The sequence below is a fragment of the Lactuca virosa genome, chromosome 7 (assembly GCF_052849685.1).
Source record: "Lactuca virosa cultivar CGN04683 chromosome 7, Lactuca_virosa_CGN04683_v6, whole genome shotgun sequence".
Taxonomy (NCBI): domain Eukaryota; kingdom Viridiplantae; phylum Streptophyta; class Magnoliopsida; order Asterales; family Asteraceae; genus Lactuca; species Lactuca virosa.
In genome coordinates this window covers 39,652,811-39,671,457 of record NC_136432.1, presented here as the reverse complement: position 1 = coordinate 39,671,457, position 18,647 = coordinate 39,652,811, and the positions used below count along the sequence as shown (strand labels likewise).

The following is an 18,647-nucleotide window of genomic DNA, read 5'->3' as shown; positions in this document are numbered from 1 at the left end:
TATTATTGAGTTATATGCCATTTGCATACCTCGGATTTTATAATAGTAGTTAGAGGTCGTTCCCTTTTAGAGAAGGTTCTCAGGATGCAGTAACTGTAGCAAGCGTGACTAGAACTCGGGATATGTGTCACTAGTTTTTTCAAGAGAGGTATTGATTGGTACTGGTCAGTTAGATCACTAGCAGTGGTGAGCGTCAGATTGTGAGCGGATCGATCGTTGGACAGTAAGAAGGATGGGAAATCCATTCCAAGGCTGTGAGCTGTAAGGAGCTAGTTGAATCGAAGTGGGCGAGAACCATCCAAGTATTCAGGAGCAGAAGTAAGTGCGAACAGGGATGAGTTCGCATCCTGTTGGGTAGGGAAGCAACCCGATTGACCATTTGGATAGAGGAGTGTAGGAAATAGAAGTTTGGGAAACTTCCCGACGTGGAGATCATGTATTCACGACAGTAAATAGCTGGTTTGAGAAACCAGGTAGGAGAATTCCTGGCAGGACGCGAGTTTAGCCAGGATGTAAGACTACGGGATAGCCGTAGCATCCACCAGCTGTCATATAGTGAGAAAAGGGTTGTAAGTCTACGGGATAGCCGCAACATTCATTAGAAGCCTAGTTAGCGGAGTGTGGGCGAGGGCCCGTATCTCCTAGATTACGGAGTGTGGGCGAGGGCCCGTATCTCCTAGTGAGCGGAGTGTGGGTGAGGCCCGTATCTCCTAGTCAGTATGATAAGAGTCAGGAAAGGATAGCAAGCTGAGATTCGAGGAGGAGTGTGCCTGCATAGCCCTAGAAAGGTGAGACATGTGGGAGAGGCTGCTCCGAGATATAGTTTGGGTGGGACCTGTAGGAGAGGCTCGTGTCCTTATAGCAGCGTAGGTGGGACCTGGTAGAGACCGTAGGGTCAAGGTAGGGGATCGAGGATCCCAAGACTTATATAGCCAGAGTGGCAAGGTAGATAGAGCATGTTTAGATAGCCGAAGTTTCTTCGGAAGTCGCTGGGAGCGACTAATAGATTGAGCTTGGGTTTAGTAACTGGTGGGAGTCCGGTAACCCAGATGATGGCAGACCATTTGGGACCAGGGTGGCCTTGGTTCATCCGGAAAGCGGATAAGAGACAGCAGGATCTTCAGACAAGTAGTGATAAGAGAATTCTGGAGTGGAGCAACTAGTTGACCGAGAGGTGCTAAGTCACTCACAACTGGATTAAATAATCTCATATTAAAGGGTTTGAATATGTTGCGCAGCTCTCGTATGAGTCTAACCGTTGCAGGGATGAATCTTCTACTTGAAGGATTATATGATTTTCACGCTGAGTTGAGCGTTCAACATCTGGACATAGTAAGTGGAAGCATTAGGTGGGTAACAACGAAGGGACCATCACTGGGAGTGGCTGGAGATTTGTTACAGCGAAGGATTTGTCCTTCGTAGAGACAGGAAAGGTTGTCGCTTATGTACAGTTGCCTTGGGAAGGCGATCGATTACGCAGGGTAATGGTTGGACCTCATGAGGTCAAGTGTAGCCGTCCTTTCGGGGATCAGACTGAGCAGACAAGGTTAAGCGTTGTATAAGAATGGTTGTGAGCATTCAGGCTAGCTTGGAGTGGCTACTGTGACCCATGAGAAGTACCCGAGATAAGTATCCGCAGAAGACTTCAAGGATGAAGTCTAGTTTAAGTGAGGGATAGTTGTAACACCCAGTTTTGAAAGTACTCGGTTGTGGTCTCGGAGGCCAAAGGGTAGGGGCGATTCGGTCTTTTATGGGTCTCGGGTTTATTCGTAAGGTTTTAGGCATGGGGGCATGACTAAGAGCGTAGGGTTTCCCACCACCTTTTCGTGGATATAAAGTTCGTCGGAAACAGACTAAGATTAAAGAAGTTATAGCACTTTGAAGTTATTGGCATAAAAGGTCCCTAATGGAAATGTTTGGCAAGCAAGTCCCATGCATGCAAGGGATGCATGAACGTGTCCGGCTGGGTACGCCCAACGTAAGCTGGGTTACGCCCAACGTATAAGGCCATTTGGTCGCGGGTGCGGAGAGGCGTACGCCCAGTGTACGCTCAGAGTTACTAAACCCAAATTTTTAGGGCATGTCACTATATAAAGAACATTATGCCCTAGATATCAGTCTCTCTCTCATCTTTAGACAGCCACCACGAAACCCTAAACCTCCTTTGAGTGTCCTTGGAGCTTTGGAGGCCATTAGAGAGCATTTTGGAGTTGTGAAGCCATCTTCCAAGCAAGTGAAGAGCATAGCAAGGTGGGGGATCAAAGGAGAAGCAGTAGATCCAAGATTGTGGTTCCATTTCAGATCACCTTGAGGTATAAAGCCTGAAACTTTCCTCAAGTATGCTTAGATCTTTGTTAATGGAGTTTTTGGACCTTTTAGGTCCCAAGAATGGACCTTTATGACTCAACTCGTTTTCTAGGTCTAGGGTTGCCACCCTTAGTGTCATATGAGTCCCATAAGCAGTAAAGTTTCAATCTTGAAGGCCCATTTGTGACCATGCATGAGATCTAGTCATTTCCATGGAAGTTTGTTGTCACATTTCAAGTTTGGGCTCATTTGGTGGGTTGCAAGCCACCAAGTAATCAACTTTATGGATTAAGATGTTGAAGAGGACTTGGATATGCAATTGTAGCTTCTGAAGTAGAGTATTAAGCACTTAATGGGAAAAGTGGCTTAACAGAGGAGTACGTTGGGCGTACATGCAGGTACGCGTAGCGTACACCCCATTCAGCCAGTACGCTTAGCGTACAGAGGAGTACGCCCCGCGTACTCATCAGTTATGGGCTTGGCATATTTTGGGCCTCGGGTTGGGCCATGCTTTGGACTTTGGGTTTTTGGGTCGTAGTGGGCCATCAGAAGTCAGATAATTTGGGCCAAGAACATGTTTGGGCTTAGGGTAAGGCCCATTAGAGGGATTGGGCCTAATTTAGTAAATTGGGCCATTGGTGGGCCACTAACGGGCTTGGGAAGCCTACATAGTGTTGGGCCTTTTATATTATGGTTTTGGGCCTTAGATATGGACCAAGTTGGACTAGGGGTAAAATGGTCATTTTACCCTAAGGAGGATTATTGGTTTTTGGGCTAAGTGTTATTTTGGTACTGATAGCTCGAGGAGCCGAAGGAGTAGTAGTTCGGGGAATTGCCAGTTAGCAGCCAGAGGTTTATCTACGGGATTTCAGCAGTGCGGGTGAGTCTCCTCACTGTGTGCATGGGTCTACGGCCACAATTACGCCCCATTATGTTTGTGTATAGTAGGAAGACCCGGGGGTTAGCCCTAGGCATTTTTATGATATATGTTACGGATTACGATCCGATGCCGAGCGAGGCCCGAGGTATGTTAGTATGCTAGAGGTCTTTGTGATTCTTGCATGTGTCGGTAGTATGTTTCCGGACTAGGGTCCGATGTCGGGGTAGGCCCGAGGAATGTTATATGTTGCATAGTAGATTATACTTGTTGTCCTTGTGATACATGTATGTGCCTGTTAGGGAGGTGAGTGTGGGCGAGGTCCCGTATCTCATCACTAGCCGAGTGTGGACGAAGTTCCATATCTCATCATTTAGTAGAGTAGGGGTGAGGCCCGTGATAGGAGCGAAGTGAGTGTGGGTGGGGGCCCGTATCTCACTATCAGCAGGAGTGTGGACGGGGTTCCACAACTCATTAGTAGCAGAACAGGGGCGAGGCCCAAGTTAGGCGAGGCCTTAGAACAGGAATACAGTAGAGTATGTTTGCTATATGTGCTAGTATGTTTATGTGATTGTATATGTATAGCAGGCGGGGCCCGGAGACAGGCGAGGCCTAAGAGAAACATATATGTATACCGACCGAGACTCGATGCCAGGCGAGGTCTGATGCCGGGCGGGGCCCGATGCCGGAGCGAGTCCGATGTCGGGCAAGTCCCGATGCAGCGGGCGGGGACCCAGTATGTGGTTATGTGTATGGCATGTGGTAGGTTGGGGAACTCACTAAGCTTCGTGCTTACGGTTTTCAGTTTTGGTTTCAGGTACTTCCGGTAACGGAGGGAAGAGCTCGGGATGACTGCATCGCACACACCATGATGTTTAGCCTGGGATATTTTACTCTGATTTTTGATATGGAACTTTGATAACAATGTTCATATGAAATGTTTTGATAACTTATGGTTTTATTAATGAATTAAAATGAAATTTTTGGTCTTGAGTTTTGGGAGGTTACAATTAGGGTTAGATCATTCAAGTTATTTGATTTGCAAAATCCGTAATTGTTTTGTGAATTAAAACCAGTAACAAACATTAAATTGATTTCCATTGAATGATTTTAATGTAAACCAAAATCACACATTCTTACGCTCCCGAGCTTGTGAGGAGTATTGGATGTTGTTGGAAAATTTGCGCAAAACTTAATGCGGTCTTTCAATCTATTTCTAAGAGCTTGTTTAGAGTAGGTTAGTTAGGTTAGGTTTAATTCAAAGAGCTTGTTTTGGTTAAACAACTTGGTGAATGGGAAGTGTTAGAGCTTGTTAATGTTTTCAAGTACCAACTTAGATTAGAATTTAATTTGACATCAATTTATCATCAACTTACATCATTAGTTGAATATAACTCGAAACCGGATTGTTTTTATTTTTGTTTCTAGTATTTATTTTATTGTATTTCATTTTAGTTTACTCATTTGCAAAAACCATCCCCCACATTTACTTTTTACGAATATGAATAAAAAACATGACTATTTTGGTGTATTTATGGATTAAAACTGAGTCCCTAAGGATCGACCCTGTTTGCCATTATTACTATTATTTTTAAATCATATAAGTGCAAATAGGATTTATTTGTTTGATGGATTCGACACCCATCAAAATAGCACCATTGTTGGGGACTTAGCATTTGTAATCTATTTGTTTTCCAAAATTGACACGTTTCTTAGATTGTTTGATGCTTCCAACCACTTAAAACTTTGTTGAGTGAATTTTAGAACTTAAACTGAAAAAAAAGTGTGATTTGTTAAAATTTTGAAGAACAATTGTGAAACTCTAAAAAGAAATCATATAGTATTAGCTTCCTGTTGTAGTTGGGACAAACAGTTTTTAAAATGCTAATTGGAGTGAAAAAAATTAAATAAGAAAAGTTGGAAAATGTCATGAGTATTACACTTTTGTCATGGATTGTGTGAAGAAATTTAAAATAAAATTAAAATAAAATAAATTCCAATAGCAGTACTTTTCTTTTACAATAAAACTAATATCCAGGTAAATTAGATACTTTTTGGAGCACAATTGTAAACGGTGAAAAAAAAGTTGGTAAAACAACGGAACATGGGTGTGAGATAAAATGTTTCAAAAAAAATAATAATAATAAATGTAAAAGAACTTAAAAGAAAAGAAAAGGATTTATATTTTTTTGAAACATATTGGCAAAACAAAAAGGGCATACAGAGGTAAATTTGTATTCTCCTTTTCACACACCCAAGCAAACACACCCAAGCAAAGGCACTCTCTTGTCACCACTTGAATCAGGTACGTCTCACAACTCCCTCGTCTGATCTCTTAGACGAGACGGTATGGGCATTGTGGCGTGCTCGTTGTGCTGAGGTGGCACGCCTTAACTGCGTCGTGACGGGGGAACACCGTCCCCCCTACTCGTTTTTGCTCGTCGAGATTGGAATTCGTTGGCGTCACGACTGGATGAAACGCACAAAATTTAAACGTTTTTCAAACGTTCCTTTGGCAACGGTATAAAAAAAAATTAATTATTAAAAAAAATCATTTACCCTATAAATACCTACCATTTTATATAAAAATTCACACAATTTCTCTTCTTCTCTCTACATACTTTCAGTTATCTTTAAAAAAAAATATCGACCCTTTCGACTCGTCCGATGATTCAGATGACGATATTTTCTTCAGGATGATGTATCATTATTATACTACTAACCTGCTACAACCAGACCCAGCTCCGCTACTAACAAGACGTGCGATGTTAAACAGAAATCGCGAGGAAGGACACGAACATCTATATCACGATTACTTTGCGGATAATTGTGTATACGGGTCGAAGGACTTCAAAAGAAGATTTCGTTTGAGTAGGAATGTGTTCCTACTGATCGCCAACACCTTGGAAAGCCGGTATCCTTTTTTACTATACTTTTATACAAAATAAATAAAAATCTAGTACATTTTTCTTTAATTTTACAACATATGCAATATATTTTTAAACTGTAGTTAATTTATGTTTAGGTATGAATTTTTTCAATTGAGATATGATGCTAGAGGTAGACGAGGGTTTACAACGTTGCAGAAATGTGTTGCGGCCCTTCGTTTGATGGCTATGGGGGAGTCACCCGACACCATGGACGACTATATGAGAATGTCCGAAAGAACCGCAAGGGAGAGTTTGTATACATTGTCAAGGGGTGTTGTTGAAACATTTGGAGACGTGTATTTGCGGAAACCTTCGTTGCATGATTTGCAAGAATTGTATATGGCGCATGAAGAACGCCATGGGTTTCCCGGAATGATCGGAAGCATTGATTGCACACACTGGAAATGGAAAAATTGTCCGATAGCATGGAAAGGGCAATACGCAAGTGGTCATCACGGATCACCTTCGTTGGTTTTAGAGGCTGTTGCTTCTCAAGATTTATGGATTTGGCATGCATTTTTTGGGGTTGCGGGTTCCAACAACGACGTCAACGTTCTTGATCAGTCGCCAATATTCGACGATTTTTTGAATGGAAAGGCCCCAGATGCTCCTTTCACGGTGAATGGAAACGAATACAAATATGGGTATTACCTTACAGATGTAATATATCCTCAGTATTCCACATTCTCGAAGGCATTCCGCCACCTGGTTGAAGAACGAGACAATTTTTTTAAGAGAAGACAAGAAGGAGCACGTAAGGATGTGGAACGTGCTTTTGGAGTACTGAAGGCGAAGTGACATATAGTTGAACATGCAGCACGACCATTGGATTTAGAAACTCTACGATATATCATGTATGCATGTATCATAATGCATAACATGGTAGTAGAAGATAAAGGGTGAAATATTGCATACTATATCCCAACGGAGCCCAGACACGTTTAGTTTCAACCAGGAACAACAGAGTATTTGCATCGAGTTGTTGACATTCAAGACGCAAATAAACACAGACAACTTCGAGAGGACTTGGCAGATTATATCTTCTATGGTAACAATAACGATAACGAATAGCGTTTAGTTTTTTAAAAAAATGTTTTTTTTAACGAATAATATTGTATTTATTTATTTTTTTTGGAATTTAGATGTTATGTGTAATTTAATTTCTATGTTAATTTTAATATTTAAAAATTCTTTTTATTATATGTTATTTATAATTTTTAAACATTATGTTTTATTTATTTATGTTATATTTAAAAATATTTGTCTAAATTAAAAAAAAATCAAAAAAAATAAAAAATAAATTATAAAATGGAAAAAAGTTGGTGTTATAACAAGATGCATACCAAAATGGTGTTATGCCCACACCCAATGCTCTTAACACTTCTCCCCCTCTCGTCTGATCTGTCTTCCCCTCTCTCCCTCACATCTTCGTTCCCTCTGTGTCTCCACCACTATTGACCTCCTGACTCCAGCAAGATGCTTACCACAGCCAACCCACCTCACCCATCTTTCTGCCGGTCAACTCCAAACACCTTACCCAGTCCCTACGCCTGGTTCACACCATCCGTCACCCACCCACCACCATTGACAGTTTGTAGCCACCTTAAAAGCTCCCAATCCTACATTTCTTTCCAACCTGCCACTCCCTCCCGTGTCTATCCCATTCTCTCCGCCCCTTGCCCAATTTGCCTTCCATAAAGCACCCGACTCTAGCTACAGTGCCCATCATCGAGTACTGTCGGGACTCCCTCAGCCTCTTCCTTTTTCGCCGGTAAATACACAACCACCATACCCCACCAACTAGACAACCCTACATCTTCATCACCATCTCCTATGGTGTAGAAAATTCTAAAAGTCGACCTAGCTTTGTCACCAAAGATTCATAACCACTTCCTCCTTTGGTCACCGACTACCTCACCCATGTGGACTTGAATTCATTTTTTTTAATATCCGTTTTGCAGGTTTGTGGGTACAGAAATGCAATTTACTGCTGCAAACATTGGTTGAAGATATCTACATCAAGAATTAGGCTTTTTGGTATCTTCTGACAGCATCCTGAGATTAACCTGAAAATGATGCATCCGAAATCCAGGCTTCTTGGCTTCCAAAGCATATATTCGAGCACAAAGACAATCATCAGCAATCACCTTCGATTTTAGGTGCACAAGCTCCGTTTTTATCTATAAAATGAATGTCAAGCATTTGATTTTTGTTGAGTTTTCAAGTTGAATTTCTGCTTTACTTGCTTCAAATTACTGGATATGATTGTTGTTGGGACCTTTGGGAATATAATTTCACTCGCTGTTTGATCAATTGTTGCGGATTTTTGCTCATGTTTGTCTAGAATGACCTTAGTTGGCTCTCCATTTGTGTGTGTGAATTTGGCTTCCTAGTTCATGAACCTTGATTCTGTCATAAATTTGTTAAGGCAGCCAATATTGGGACAATGTCATTCATGTGTGCATTGTGTTCATAACTCATGTTTTATTCAAGTCTCAAAGGCTCTTTGTATGGTCTGTCTATGATACAATCCCCACACGAGTAGTTTCAAGTCCCACTCCTTCTCAAGCATCGATGCCGATACTATATATTAAGCTTGGGGAGGGGTATGCATTGCATTTGCATTCTTTTTTTTTAGTTTACATCTTCATTTTAGGACTTAAATTTTTTTTCTCAAAAAACCACAAAATATTTTTGAGTTTGTCCACTTTGCATCTTGCATTAAAATAATAATAATAATAATATATTATTAAGTTAATCTGTGACCTTTGAGACTTGAATGAGTAAACTCCGAGGGGTGTTCTACACCTAATCGCCTAAAGCTTAATTGTTTGGGACTGATTGGGTTGAAAGTTCGCTACACGGGTTCCATAGAAGTCATGAACTTAATAATAACAAAAAATATAGATATGTATAGGTATCCAAATAAAACTAATCTGTGACCTTTGAGGTTCGGGCAAGTAAACCCGATGGATCTCTTTAAATCTAGCACACTAAGGTCATCTGGTCTGGATGTGTTGGTTGAAAGCTCGTTACATGGATTTCAAAGAAATCCATGAGCTTTATTTTTAGGAAAAATATAATTAGATAGTACGTATACATATTTTTATGTTTATAGTTTAATTGAATAATATGCATCATTGTATGTACTCAAGTTAGGAAAAATGCTTGGCTGCCAAAAGATTCCCTTGGACTTGGACTTGAACTTATGACATTAGGACTGACTGCTAACTACTTTGACTGGTGTAAGTGGTTTGAAATATGGAACCAATTTGGGTAAATTTTAGGGAATTTTTAGAAAATTATTTTTAGAAAAAGATTGTTGTTGGTCAACAAAACAACTGGTTTAGGTCATTGTTATAATTTGCAAAACAAAATTCGTTGAGCATGTTTTTATGGCATATCTTTTACACGAAAATAAGACCGTCTCTTGTTCCATTTGCTAACTCAATATCGGTGACCTTGAAGAAGTGTTGTTAACTTTTGATTTTGTTGGGTTTTGCTAAGGAGTAATTAAGTCTTAATCTTGCAATGTTTAATTTTATGATAAGACTAAGTTGGTTCAAGGCACGTGGTGTTTTACATATTCCTAACTGTTTGATATCGATATGGATGAGGTTGTGGATTTGGATCATGTTTTGTTTTCGATGCATAGTTTTGAAAAGTTTAATTATTAGTTTTATTTATTTCATTTCTTCTTTCCGGTTCATTCCCGACTTGTTATTTCTTGAGGACAAGAAAGGTTTAAGCTTGGGGAGATTTGTTAGGTTGATTTTCATGTATCATTTTAGTATATTTTCATGACATATTGTGTATATTTAGTATGCATTTCATATGTTTCATTACGTCGTTAGTTTGGGACAATTTTACTCGTTTAAACTTAATTTGTGCAGATTTATGTAAGCGGGTCATGACATTTTTGAGCACCAATAAAAGTCACATGGAAGGGATTAACCGCGATCGATGTCTGGGAACAAAATCCACAATAAAGCAAAAAAAAAAAAAAACGAAACGATTTAAGGATTTTTTGGAAATTTGGCAGCAATGCACGGTCGTTGTAAAGTGATTGGATCGAGAGGTAAACGTGGTCCGATTGAGATGAAATTTTACCGGTGTCTTCCTAACTCATTAATCTAAAATATGAACGGTGGAGATTGGATTTGGACGACGTTTGATAAACCTTATGGGCCTCGTAAACAACAGCAACGAATCTGTCAAGAATCAACAAATAGCCGTCCATGTTGATTATCACAGCCCAAATCTGATTTAAAGGAAATCATAAAAGCCCATGGAAGAGGCTCTCACGTTGGGAAAAAGAAACAAAAAAAAGGAGGGGACGCATATTTTTTGGGGGGACATATCTCACGCACGACAGGAAGAAGACAGGAAGAAGAGGAGAACGGCAAGCATTTTTATTTTAGGGTTCTTAGCATCAAAACAATCTCAATTTCGTTTGTAAGTTTATTTATTTCTTTGACTAAATTGTAGTTTCTGGGGTTTAGCCGTCTTAAACGGCTAAACCACCGGGTTTGTTGTTTTAATTAGTTTAATTATTTAGACTCGTTTTAGATCGTTATGTGAGATTGTTATTTAGATTTAATACACTCCTATCCATATGATTTCTGATTTTCATTAATCTCGTTGTTACAATTTTAGTTGGGCTTGAGCAACCCGGTTAGGGTTTTAACGATGAATTGCTAATCAATTAATTGAATCCGTAATTGTTCTTTTAATTGGTCTAACTAGCAAATAATACACTTGTGTTATGAAATCATGTTGGTATAATGTAAATTCTCTGAACTTACGTGAGGGTTCATTGTGTTTGGTGTTTCGTTTGTGTTTTAATGCGACTCTCACCTAATTACCGATTGCTCGTTTTATAATTTTCTAGAGAGACAGTTCTAATTGAAGCACCCATTTTAGTTAGATAAGTTTGGAGCTTGGTTAAAGAGTTTGTTTTAATCGAGTGTCTGACGAAATGGGTTGACAGAGCTTGTTGACAACCACGGCCAAACTAGGAATTGTATAAAAAACATTGCACGTAACAATCCATGATCACACGTCTAAATAAGTCTTTTGATGCTAATTCAATCATCAACTAGTTAGTACTTTGTAGTAGTTATTTATCGTATTTTAGTTAACACATCCGGTTTTGTAGTTTGAACTTCCTTTTTATGTAGTTGATCATATGATTTGATGTTGAATTTGTATTCTATCTGGTGAATTTGGTTTTGTGTCAATTAAAAAGTTTGATTTCAATTTTGATTCATGTTGACCACTTGAATTAGGGTTAGATCATTCAAGTTATTTGATTTGCAAAATCCGTAATTATTTTGTGAATTAAAACCAGTAACAAACATTAAATTGATTTCCATTGAATGATTTTAATGTAAACCATAATCTCACATTCTTATGCTCCCGAGCTTGTGAGGAGTATTGGATGTTGTTGGGAACATTTACGCAAAACTTAATGCGATCTTTCAATCTATTTCTAAGAGCTTGTTTAGAGTAGGTTAGTAAGGTTAGGTTTAATTCAAAGAGCTTGTTTTGGTTAAACAACTTGGTGGATGAGAAGTGTTAGAGTTTGTTAATGCTTTCAAGTACCAACTTAGATTAGAATTTAATTTGACATCAATTTATCATCAGCTTGCATCATTAGTTGAATATAACTCGAAACCGGATTGTTTTTATTTTTGTTTCTAGTATTTCTTTTATTGTATTTCATTTTAGTTTACTCATTTGCAAAAATCATCCCCCGCATTTACTTTTTATGAATAGGAAAAAAAACATGACTATTTTGGTGTATTTATGGATTAAAACCGAGTCCCGGAGGATCGACCATGTTTGCCACTATTACTATTATTTTTAAATCATATAAGTGCAAATAGGATTTATTTGTTTGATGGATTCGACACCCATCACTCGGCAGGTATTTACACTATCATATCTAAAAACTCGTCACATTCTAATTTTTGGGTACTTGATACAGGATGTGGTTTTCACATTTTCTCTGACTTGAAGGGACTAAAAAGAAGTGAGGATGTGGAGCATGGGAAGATGAACCTGGTTATATGCAATAGGAGATCATCGCATGTTACCAAGATTGGTGTTTATTCTTTAGTGCTTTGTAATGGGTTATGTTTAGATTTAAACAATTGTTTCTATTCGTCAGAAATGACGAGGAATATTATTTCTTTTCATGGTTTTTACAGACAAAGTTTTAGATATTCTTTTGATAATGAGAATGGATCTATTTATGCTTATTATAATGGTGTATTTTATTTTGAAGCATTACCTTGTGATGACGTGTGTGAAACTGTGATGGTTGTAGACAATTTAGGTAATAGTGTTTTGCAAATTGATTTGTCTAATGGTTTAGACAAAGCATGCTTGTGGCATTGTCGTCTTGGACATGTCAACAAGAAGCGCATTGCCCAACTCCAAAAGGATGGAGTGTTGGAATCATTTGACTTAAGGTCAGATGATACATGCGAATCTTGTTTACTTGGAAAGATAACTAGATCACCTTTCACTGGTTCTTGTTAAGGAGCTAAAGGATTGTTGGATCTCATACACACGGATGTGTGTGGGCCCTTTAGATCCACCACAAGGGATGCAAATCGATTCTATGTGACTTTTACCGATGATTATAGCAGATATGGATATATCTACTTAATCAAGCATAAGTCAGAAACCTTTGAAAAGTTCAAAGAGTTCAAACATGAAGTCGAGAATCAATTGGGTAAGAAGATCAAGATGCTCAGATCTGATAGAGGTGGTGAGTATCTTAGTATCGAGTTCCACGACTATCTTAAGGAATGTGAAATTGTTTCACAATTAACACCTCCTAGGACACCACAACTTAATGGTGTGGTTGAGTGGCGTAATCGAACCTTGTTGGACATGGTTCGTTCCTTGATGAGTCGAGCTTCACTTCTAATCTCATTATGGGGATATGCCTTAGAGACTTCCGCTCACATTCTTAATCTTGTCCCAACAAATAATGTTGCCAAAACACCTCACGAGATGTGGACAGGGAAGGTTCCCTCGTTGGCACATATCAAGGTTTGGGGTTGTGAAACTTTCGTTAGACGAGAGACTCGCGACAAGCTTGAACCTTGAAGTGAGAAATGTATATGCATCGGCTACCTACAAAAGTTCTTTGGATACTTGTTCTACAGACCCAGTGAAAACGTGGTTTTCGTAGAACGAAGGGGAGTCATTCGCAAGAGAGAGCTCATATGCAAAGAGGATACTGGTAGTACAATTAATCTTGAAGAAATTTAAGAGTCAAGCGATGAAGGAACCTCCAGCACTAGCGCTCAACCTGAGGTAGAAATTCTTGTTGAACCAATTGACGAGTCACTGCCTCTTAGGCGTTCTAGTAGAGTTAGCGTTCCACCTGTATTGTATGGTTTCCATATAACTACAGAAGGTGATATGTTTATCAGTGATATCATACAGGTAAATTTGGATGAACCTGCTAACTACAAAGAATCAATGGTGGGCCCTGAGTCTGCCAACTGGAAAGAGGCAATGGACAGCGAGATCAATTCCATGTATGACAACCAAGTTTGGAATTTGGTTGATAATGTACCAGGTCGTAAGACGGGTGGGTGCAAATGGATCTTCGAGAAGAAGACTGACATGGATGGAAAGGTACACACTTTCAAGGCTCGACTGATTACGAACGACTTTACTCAAACCCCAGGGGTTGACTATGATGAGACCTTCTCACCAGTGGCTAAGATAAAATCAATTAGGTTTATGCTAGCCATAGCTTCATTTCATGATTATGAAATTTGGCAGATAGCTGTCAAAACCGATTTCCTTAATGGGAAGTTGGCTGAGGATGTTTACATGAGTCATCCAGAGGGTTTTGTGGATTCTAAGTACCTCAATAGGGTGTGTAAGCTTGAAAAATCAATCTATGGATTGAAACAAGCTTCTCGCAGGTGGAATCTTTGCTTTGACGGGAAAGTAAAAGAGTTTGGCTTCTCTAGAAGTGAAGATGAATCTTGTGTATATGTCAAAGCTAGTGGGAGTATAGTCACCTTCATGGTATTGTGTGTTGATGGCATACTACTCATAGGAAACGACATTCCAACTTTGCAAGAGGTTAAGTCTTGGCTTGGAAAGTGTTTCGCTATGAAGGATCTGGGAGAGGTTGCTTATATTCTAGGAATAAGGATTTTGAGAAATAGGAGTAGAAAACTAATTATACTTAGTCAAAGTACGTATTTGGATAAAGTGTTGAAATGTTTTAGCATGGAGAATGCCAAGAAAGGAGAGTTGCCTATCCAGAGTAATACTAAACTGAGTAAGACTCAGAGTCTGATTACCTATGCAGAGATAGCAGAAATGAGTAGAGTTCCATATGCTTCTGCCGTTGGATCGATCATGTATGCTATGACATGTACTCGCCCTGGCGTGGCTTTTGCTTTGAGCATGGTTAGTCGATATCAGGGAAATCCAGGTAAAGCTCATTGGATAGCGGTCAAGAACATTCTTAAGTATCTGCGAAGAACTAAGGACTGGGTCCTTGTGCTTGGTGGCAGTGATGACTTAAGAGTTACTGGGTATAGTGACGCCTGTTTCAAGAAAGACAGAGACAACTTCCGTTCTCAATCTGGCTGGGTGTTTACCCTTAATGGAGGAGATGTAACTTCGAAAAGTTTCAAGTATGAGAAGGTGGCTGATTCTACCTGTGAATCAGAGTACATTGCAGCAAGCAAAGCATCAAAGGAGGCTATATGGTTGAAGAACTTCATCAGAGATCTTGGAGTAGTAACAGCCATAAAGGAGCATCTGGAGATTTTTTGCGATAATGAAGGAGCGGTTGCCTTAACCAAGGAACCAAGAGATCATGGTAGATCAAGACATATCGACAGAAAATACCATTTCATCAGACATAGGGTAGAAGAAGGGCATATCGTCATAAAGAGGGTATCGTCTGAAGAGAATCATGCCGATCCCCTCACAAAGGGTCTCAGTAGGGTTAAGCATGATCAACATGCGAGGAGCATTGGCCTGAAGTATGATAATAGTTTTAGTGATTAGATAGATATTTAGAAACTTAAAACAAATAAATGTAATTGACATTTGTTGATTAAATAATAGAGATTTATTTATGAGTATTGTTTACTATCTTTTGTCAATTGTTTATCATTGTGTTTCATCTTTGCATGTTTTACTTCCCGAATAATTAGATTATTCAAATATCCACAGTCGATCATACTTTGGAAGTTAGTAGTGAATTAAGGTTGTCATAAATTGGATTGTAGATTGTCTAAGGGATTAGACATAGCAATGGTTTGCTGCAACATTCATGAGTACTTGAACATGGGGATTTTAAGTATTGGATTAACCCACACTTAGAGAATTACTTCATGGAATTTATCATGAGTAATTCTGAGACGATAATATCCTATAATCTTTAAACGGAGATATATGAGTTGTTGTTTACGAGTTGGTTGTGCATTGATGATACGTAAACGCATCAGTAACTTAATGTTATAAAACTTATCGTTGTGCATGATTTGATGAATAAATAGTGCAAGCATATAAGTCAAAGCGTATCTGTTCCTTTTTCCCTAAACGGGAAAATCGATATCTTGGGCCCCTCGATGATTTGGTGTTGACTTATGTATCGGGCCCGATCAGGACTGAGTTGATGTGTTCAATTAAGTTCTTTGTCATTACAAATCAGAAATCGGGAAACAAACTGTTGGACAATGAGAATGATTATGTTCCATGTCATTTTTCCACATGATATTTTGCAGAACGGAGGGTTATATGATCACTTATCTTAGGACACATATCTAACTAGGTCAGAATTCAACAGAGACTTTGAGAGCTACATTTTGCTAGTCAATTTTTGAAGTCATACTTGTAACTATAGTTATTAGACTTATCCAAGTGAGAGACTGTTGGATTAGGTGTCTAAGCCTATAACTATTTTTAGTATGTACTTGAAATGATAGTAGCTTAGTCCTTTTGGGTTGCCTTCATACCAGCAACAAGATAGGATGATTAATTGAGAAAGAGGAATAATTTATTAATTTGATTAATAAATTGAAATAAATGATTTATTAATGTATTATGGAAATAATATATTAATTAATAGTTAATCAGAAATTAATGTGGAATTAATTTTGTGATTAATTGTATTAATTAAAAAGTGTAGGGGTTGTTTGGTAATTTATTGATAGTTGAGGAAGAAGCCCTAGAACCCTCCTAAGAGACTTGGACAAAAACCTTCTAGAGAGGCTCTAGAATTTTTAGCCATAGGCTATCTTATGGAAGGTTTAAGGCTTTGCTTGGTCCTTAAACAAAGCAATTAGGGTTTCCTTATCTTAACCCTAGCTTTGCCTCTAAGTCACCTCACTATATAAAGACCCTTTCACTTATGATTTTCAGCCACCTTGAAACCCTAGAGTGTTCCAGCCGAAATTTAGAGCTTTTTCTTCCTTCTCCTAACTCATCTTCTTACTAAGTGTGTTTGTGAGCCATTAGTGGTATTACACTTGTGATACTTGCTCTCAAGCTTCAAGATCTACAAGGTTTTGGATTGTTATTACTACATAACAATCAAAGGTATGTATCTTAATCCTTATCATGCGATTTTCGATTATAATACATAGATATAGGGTTTACATGTTGTTGTTCATATTGTATGTTCAATTAGAGAAGACATAGATCAAATTAGGGTTGCATGCACACATAGGATTGTATGTTTATGCTAAAACCCAACAAGTTACACATATAAAAACGAGTGATGACAACAAAATTGAATAATTTTTCATGGCTATCGGTTGTGCGGTAATATTTTTTATATACTGACTTCTTTGTATGTAATGTCCATACACATGTGTTCGCTATAATTAGATTATTAATTACTTTTTAGGTTCGAGCGTTTCAAAGATGTTTGCATCCTATTATTATCATTGACAGCATACATCTTAAATGGAAATACTTTGGAACCATGTTCCTAGCAGTAGGCATGGATGGTAATAATCAAATCCTCCTTGTTGCATTTAGTGCTGGGAAAACTGAAAGTGGAGAGTCATGGATTTGGTTTTTATCAAGACCTAAAGAATGTATTGGGGACATGCCATCTTTGGCTATTGTATCAGATAGAGCCAATTCAATTAAAATGACCATTCAATCTGTGTTCCCGAATGCATATCACAGACTCTTTTGTCGCCATTTGTTGATGAATATGAGAGAAAAAATTGGAAAGCAAGAGAGAACATATATTTTGTTTTGGGAGGCTGCAAAGGCTTACCGAGAGTCTGATTTCAAAGAAAGCTTGGGTAGGCTACGTCGTGCACTAAATGATGATTTTCAGACATGGCTAGACAAAATCGGCAACGAGAGATGGGCAAGGTCGTGTTTCCCTATCGTTCGGTATAATATTACGACATCAAACACTGTTGAGTCTGTCAATGCATTATCAAGAGACACACAAAAAACTATCAAAATCTTTATTAATTTCTTTCGAGCAACTATGCAACAATGGTGGTTCCAGGAACGTAATGCTGGAGGTAAGTGTTTCCCTATATTGTAATACTTCCATAATAATTGTAGTGTAGTTTACTGTGCATGACAACATATACGTAAATGTTTGTTATAGCTGGAAGCAAAAAGGATGTTACTGAGTATGGTGAGAAGGTCATCGAGAGGAAGATCCACAAACCCTCTGCTTTTCAGTTATACCAGATTGATCAAAGTAGATATGTGGTGACTGACCAAATGAAAAATGGTATATTAAACTTGGAGAGTTGTTACTGCACGTGTGGGAAATGGAAATTGTCGGGTATACCTTGTACTCATGCTATAGCGGTATTTAAGGAACTAAGATATCAACACTGCAATGTATGGGTGTCATCGTACTTCACAATGGAAACATATCGATCAATATACATAGAGGTTGGGTTTCCCGTGCCAGTTCCAGCTGAATACGAAGAACCGGATGAAGTCATGGTTGTTTTCCCACCATTGATGGACAAACGACAAGTTGGGCGACCTAAAAACCATAACCGTATCCCATCCCAAGGTGAAGGTCCAATTCAAAAAAAATGTAGCCGTTGCCAAAGGATCGGTCACACAAGTAGAAACTGTGACGCTCTGTTTCCCGCAGAGCCAACAAAAAGTGAATCTTCAAGTAGGACCAAGTCAAGTGGAAAAAGTAACGTTAAGTCTAAGAGTAGACATACTAGTAAGGTGGCCAACAATATGATGTTGTTGATTTAAAAAACCTATAGTGATATTTGTACAATATCATAATGTTCTACAAAATATTGTTCGGAAGGATAAACTTGTCTTTGCTACATCTTCAAAAGGAAATTGTTTGAAAACATTGACAAAGAAAACCATAACTCAAACATTAGCGTAATATGCAACATCTATCCACTGGACACTCTCAATCCACCACCTAGCCGCACACTCCTACGCAGTAGGCTGCTATAACTCGTTGGGAGATGTTGCATAAAAATAATATATAAAGGTTAATCTTAAGTTATTTTATGTCA

At 38.6% G+C, this 18,647-nt stretch overlaps 2 protein-coding genes across 2 annotated transcripts; both read left to right on the top strand.

Annotated features, from left to right (window-relative positions):
• Positions 1-6,300: 6,300 nt before the first annotated feature.
• LOC145126562 (uncharacterized) lies at positions 6,301-6,912 on the top strand. Its single transcript, XM_079061905.1, has one exon. It carries the CDS (start codon positions 6,301-6,303, stop codon positions 6,910-6,912), a length of 612 nt encoding a protein of 203 aa, XP_078918031.1.
• Positions 6,913-17,116: 10,204 nt separating this feature from the next.
• Positions 17,117-18,369, top strand: LOC145126561 (uncharacterized). The gene is made up of 2 exons (XM_079061904.1): positions 17,117-17,660; positions 17,750-18,369. The coding sequence occupies exons 1-2, from the start codon at positions 17,117-17,119 to the stop codon at positions 18,367-18,369; spliced, it is 1,164 nt and encodes a 387-aa protein (XP_078918030.1).
• Positions 18,370-18,647: the final 278 nt, after the last annotated feature.